The following is a 6,052-nucleotide window of genomic DNA, read 5'->3' on the forward strand; positions in this document are numbered from 1 at the left end:
ATATTAATGAATTTTTGGAGGGAACCGACACTAGGCAATAGATACTAGCTTCGAGTTTGCAGGTGAGTACAAGATGCTACACAATAATATGAAAAACTCAAGACAAACAACCTCTTTTATATAATAAACACATTTACCATGGAAAAAAATACCTATAAAAGAATGCCCTCAACACCAATCTACTAGTATTATTGTCAATTTTTATTTCGTTGTTGAATTGATTAATGCCTCTAGGGAGTTCTAATTATGGTACCAATTGAATTTTACCGCTGGATTTGAAAATCCAAACAGTTTATTATGTTTGTATTTTCAGTATCCTGCTTAGTAAAATGTTGTCCCTTGTCGAAATGCTAGTACCACCATCAGCAATTAATTTCAATAATTGTTCTACCCGTTCCATCTTAGATGATAATTTACCTTTAAATTCAACTCTCTGATCCCCTTCTATTAAGGATCTTGTACTAGACGTATTTAAGGATACAATAACCTCGGTAAATTCGAACTATAAAAATACTCACTAGTGTAATTGTGTTTATTAAAGAGTACCTACTTTTCCTTTTACAATCATATTCCAGATTATTTAAATAATTCACTTTTACCAAAGTGCTAAAAGTTCCTTTTGTATGTGCGTAGATCTTAATTAATGCAGTAAGGCATTTTTCCATGAATGCTACGAGATGTCCATCTCAAGCCCTAGAGCCACACTGAATCTGATACTAGGGTGGAGCCTCAATAAATCGACGAACACGCTCAGGAGCTACAAATCGAGTATAGTATCTTATCATGCACATATCAAAAAGCACAAAATGGTCAATCAGCAAATCTTATGACTAAAGTTTCCCCTACTAAAAGTAAGCAAGACGCATACACTGTGCAAATAAAATCGAGGGGAAAGACGCATAACTGTTGAACTTTCTAGCATCATTAAGAACACAGGGACTTCCTACTGCCTACTTCTCATGGCCTTCATCTTCAGAGGACTCCACACAATTTGTTTCTTTATTGCAACAACTGTTGGATGCTTGGGCCTCCATGAACCTGCTTGTGAAGGAGGACTTCCCATGAATTTACTGCTTTGTTTTGAACCAACCGGGGTTGCCTCTCTGGGTGTAGCAACTGATGTTTCCTTTTCTTGTGCTATTGGAGAAAGCACTCTTGATGTCTGCCACATTCTTTGTGTATCCCAGACAAATGATTTCCGACCAAGACGATTATTCCTTGATCGAGCAGCAGAGCCATTGAAAGTTGATATGTTAGACTCGGGACGAAGGGTTGCAATAGAAGCTCGCCTTTTGGGCTGCAAAACCTGCTTCGTTCCTTGAGGTGATGGTCTAACTACAGCAATTGATCCTCGCCTTGGTTTCAGAATTGCAGTTGTCGTTGATGTACTTGCTAAATTTTCCTTGCCACGTGATGGCACAAATGACTTCCTAGCTTTTGCTGGACGAGGAAGAGGGGATGGTGGAGGCAAAAAATTGCTGGTTCTTAGGGGCAATCTTAGTGCTTTTGAAGGAGCCAGTGGTGGTTTCTTCTCTGTTATGATCTTCTGTGATTGGCTTAAAGCTGATATGGTAGTGAACTCTCTAGGAACTCCAGGGAAAGTGTTGCTTTCTTGTTTTAGACGTGTTCTCCTCTCGTCTGCCAATTGGTTTTCAAGATCACGAACCTGTTGGGAAATTGGAAAGCTCAGCTCTTTTAGAGTCTTTTCGGAAAAGATTAGACATTTACACTGTAAATGTGACACTACCAGATAGTTTTACGAAACTCCATTGGAAGAAAGAAGCTAATTTCTTTCCTACCTTGTCCTGAAGATTTCTGCATGTCTGTTCTCTGTTAGCAAGTTTCAGCTGCAGAAACTGTAAATTGTCCTGCAATTTTTTGGTTTCCTTCTCATCTTGCTTGGCTTTTTCTGCCTGTTGATGAGCATCACAGTATTAGCTGAACAACATTTTAGTGGAAACGAATGTTCATTGAAAGAGGTGTTTGTTTATAACTACCAGTAGTTTATGCTTCATGAGCTCTACAAGGTCTGTCTGTTTTCGAGCAGGGCCATGTTCAACTCCTCGGACTCGACTAGCAAAATTCAAAGAGCATAGAGTTTCTCCCAAATCTGTCGTACTAGGGCTGATTTGGACAAACATGATCGCCTTGCAATCTCCTCCTGCATTTCAGGTTACAGCAATGTAAATTGGAAAAGCTGTATGTTTTAGAGAAGTGGGAGAAAATATAAATTCCCCGGTTGGGAAGATATAGCATGATATATTTCAGTTAATTGAAAATGATTAACAATCATGTTGAGAGGATTAATTTGCTGTTTCATCAGGTTAATTTGGAATTTAAACTGATGGCTTAATATTTTTGAGGTTCACAAAATTCAGAATTATCTAATAAGTGATGTTACAGATGCTTTAAAGAGTCTTACCCAGAGAACTCTGCAGCATATGAGTGAGCTTTGAATTCCTGTTGTGCAGAGGGAACCAATGTTATCTAAAGGAAAAATGGTAGTAAGTGGTTATCACATGCACAAATGAAAGGAGAAATACCTGTATGGAATGTGAGCTGTCTTAGAGGCTAGTGCAGAAATGACATCCCCAAGTGCAGACAATGACTTGTTTATGAACTGTGACTCTTTTAACCTCTCACCTTCAACTGCTATCCGTCCCACGCGCTCACTGCCAGCGAGGTCAACAAGCCAAAGGTGGCTCCTAGTCCTCTGGCCATTAATCAAGTTGTCCCCCACAACAGTCACCCGCAGTAAGCTAAGGTAAAAGAGACGAAGAAAGTGTGATTCTTCATTGATGAGACCTAATAGCGGATAATAAAACTAAATTCTTTGAAATTTATCTAAACTAAGGCATCGGCAGGACTTATGTAAAGGAAGAGAAGAGAGGAAAGAAGAATGTGAATCCAGAGTAAAAGCTGTTAATCATACCAGTGAGAACGGCTGCTAAGCTCGTTGGCACTAGTTGATCCAACAGATCTAGCCCGGCTTCCGGACTTGAGCAGTTCCCATACTTCATCTGTACCATATACACGAGCTTCCACAAGTCCTGGAACTTCCTGAGTTCCCTCTGCCGATTGTTTTATCTCCAACCTGTTTAATGTTTAAATATAAAATCATTTCTACAAAATACATACACAGAGACACACGTAGATATTCTCTTTCTTTAATAGATTCTGGCTCACTAAAATTTACTCACTGGCACTGCGAGCCAATTTACTAGTATTTTCTCCGAGCTGAGCCCTTATGATCATTTATCCAAAGCACTGTTCCAAATTCCATCTTGCAGAGTAACTTTAATGAATTATGAAGACTGTTTTTGATTATATAAAAATGAAGCACTGTTCCTAATTCCATCTTGCAGAGCAACTTTAATGAATTATGAAGACTGTTTTTGATTATATAAAAATGCATAAAACATAATTAACCAAGTTGATATCGTGTTTTTGGGAGAAAGGCTTTTCTTTAAAAGATAGTTTTCGCCTGACTTTAGCTACTGTGAAAAAATATATACTAATGAGATCAATTTTTGAAGTTCTTATATTAATGAAACTTGTTACTATTAGTCAATTATTTTTAACACATTCCAGAAACAATTTTTACAGTTCAAAATATGCCCATTGTGATCTCCAATCTAGCACATACATTTACATTGTTATCTTTTTACATTGTGGTGAGAAAATATATGCCAACCCAGAATGATGTTCTTATCTAGCCATAACTAGCATTATGGTCTTAACTGTCAAAGCTTGAAAGCACAACCAAGCCAGTAAAATAAAGAGCTTAAGAACTTACTTCTTAGCTGGTTGATTTGAGTTCTCTACCAGGAGGTCTCTTATCTTCTCATTATAAACTTCTAACATGCTGACGGACAACTCATATTTCATGATACTGCTTCTTTCACTAGATAAGCTAAATAGCTTCTCTAAAGTTCGGTAGTTGACTCCTCTATTTTCTGGTGTCCCTTCCATGGTGAACGTCTTCCCCGTCCCAGTTTGTCCATAGGCAAATATGCAGACATTATATCCATCCAAAACAGAGGTCACAATGGGCATAGTTTGAGCAAAGACGGCATCTGCAATAGAAAATTACAGAGTTTAGAAGTCAAAATGCAACAAGCTATAGAAAAATCCCTTACAAAAGAATCTTGGATATACACATCAAATCACATATACCGACTTACCTTGGTTGTCCTCAGGTTTGAACACATAATCAAACTTAAACTGCTTTTTAGAGGAACCTGCACAGATCTGCAGTTCATTTTCATGAGATGGATCAAATTCGACCACAGATGTTGATCCATCTGCAATTTCATCTGAATTTAAAGGTCTACATCTACAGAAGACCCTGATATTTCCTTTGAGATCGATCACTTCATTGTATAGACGTTTTCTTTCAGTACACTCCTCCAGATACTTCTTCTTCAGTAGTTCACATTCTTCATCATATTTCTTTTTTAGAAGATCATGTTGGACACCTGATATTGCCAAAGAGACCACAAATAGATCAGAATTGATAGCGCACAACTGTATAAAAGACCAGTTATGAGATGTTCTTCATACTCATGTGCTGAAGAGCGTTAGAGGCTTCAGAACCAGGAAAAGAGTCCATACTCATGCCCTTGACTTCATTACGTAATGCTGCCTGCTCTTTCCTCAAGTCCTAAAATCAAGTAATAGTTATGAATAATAATAATAATAATACTCGTTATATCTCCATTAAAACATATAGAAGGAAATAGTTAACATCTTACGAGCACTTTGTTTCTAAGATCTTCAATCTTTGTAAGAATTGGAAGAGTATGCTCTTGAGATGGACATACTTCTGCAGTAGAATGTGAACCATTACTCTCATCCGCTGACTCAGAACTTCTGTCGACTTTAACTGAACCAATTCAAAAGACAACAATTCAACAAATGTAAGAGGCAAAGTCTATCCATTGACAATGTCTACACTACAGACCAGCAGCTCACTTTATAGCTTTAGGTGGAATCAGGGACTCATCTCTTGAAATCATCTTTGTGAAAAGATAGTTAATTTCAGAAGCAAAGTCTACTACATTTTGTAACTCACAATCCAGGACGGTAAATCAGGCATAAAAAATTCAGACATCCTAATTTTCTCCACATTCATTAAATAACAAGGAGGCAACTAATTAGCTAATTCTTTACAGTTCCTAACAGTTTCAGTAGCAAAAACAAAGGAAAATGCGGCAGAGTCTACGCAACAGCTAATTAATTTTTTTAAATTATTCCCATCACACAGAAAAAAGTAAAGAATCAAACAACAAGCAGTGAAGAGGAAACGAACCCCCATTTGGAATGGGTGAAGCCTTCAAATTGTCCCCAGAAATGGTGACTGCTTGATCAAAATTTTCGCATAGCTTTTCTAGGGTTCGAACTGAAAAAGAAAAGAAACACAGAATTTTGAAATTTTATAAACAATACAGATCTCAGTATGGAATTTGTACGAAAGAAAGAAAGAGAGGGGGGAGAGAGAGAAAAAAGTACCGTCCATTGTGAGTATATCAGCAACTGTGAAATCAGTGAAGATGAAGAAGCAGTATGAGGAGGAAAAGATTTGCAGAAATGGAGTGATGAATTGGGGAGGGAGAAATGGGAGAGTTTGGAGAGATTTGGGAATTTGATTCTTCAACGGTCTACAATAGGGTTTGAATTTATTATGGTAGGATTCTCAAGTTTTTTGAATCAATCTGGGCCGTCTGATTTATGGGGTAGCCACCTTTAATGGCTTCATCTCCTCAAGGAGCGTCTAGATGACGGGTCAAACCGGACTCAATCCGGATCTATCCGTTATTTCGAATTACTCTTCTAAATTACCCTACTCTATAGTCTATATATAAGGGAAAAAATGAAATAAAACCTATACGATCCTCTTATCTATTTTTCTTCTTTCTTTTATTTATCTTTGTCCTTTTTCCCTTCCGAACATGCTATACTTCGTTTAATTCTTCATAGTATATGTTATACGTGTTAGAAGTTATATGGATATGTGCAATCATATAGTACAATATATTTATTTATTTATGGC

At 37.3% G+C, this 6,052-nt stretch overlaps 1 protein-coding gene across 1 annotated transcript; it reads right to left on the minus strand.

Annotated features, from left to right (window-relative positions):
• Nucleotides 1–795: 795 nt before the first annotated feature.
• LOC107787874 (kinesin-like protein KIN-14S) lies at nt 796–5,661 on the minus strand. The gene is made up of 12 exons (XM_016609489.2): nt 5,512–5,661; nt 5,312–5,401; nt 4,755–4,885; nt 4,564–4,663; nt 4,185–4,478; nt 3,797–4,076; nt 2,933–3,094; nt 2,544–2,759; nt 2,423–2,460; nt 1,998–2,161; nt 1,800–1,913; nt 796–1,666 (listed from the first exon to the last, which is right to left on the minus strand). Exons 1-12 carry the CDS (start codon nt 5,516–5,518, stop codon nt 944–946), a joined length of 2,319 nt encoding a protein of 772 aa, XP_016464975.1. The 5' UTR covers nt 5,519–5,661; the 3' UTR covers nt 796–943.
• Between the last annotated feature and the right edge of the window lie 391 nt (nt 5,662–6,052).

This window comes from Nicotiana tabacum, chromosome 19, assembly GCF_000715075.1.
Source record: "Nicotiana tabacum cultivar K326 chromosome 19, ASM71507v2, whole genome shotgun sequence".
Classification (NCBI taxonomy): Eukaryota; Viridiplantae; Streptophyta; class Magnoliopsida; order Solanales; family Solanaceae; genus Nicotiana; species Nicotiana tabacum.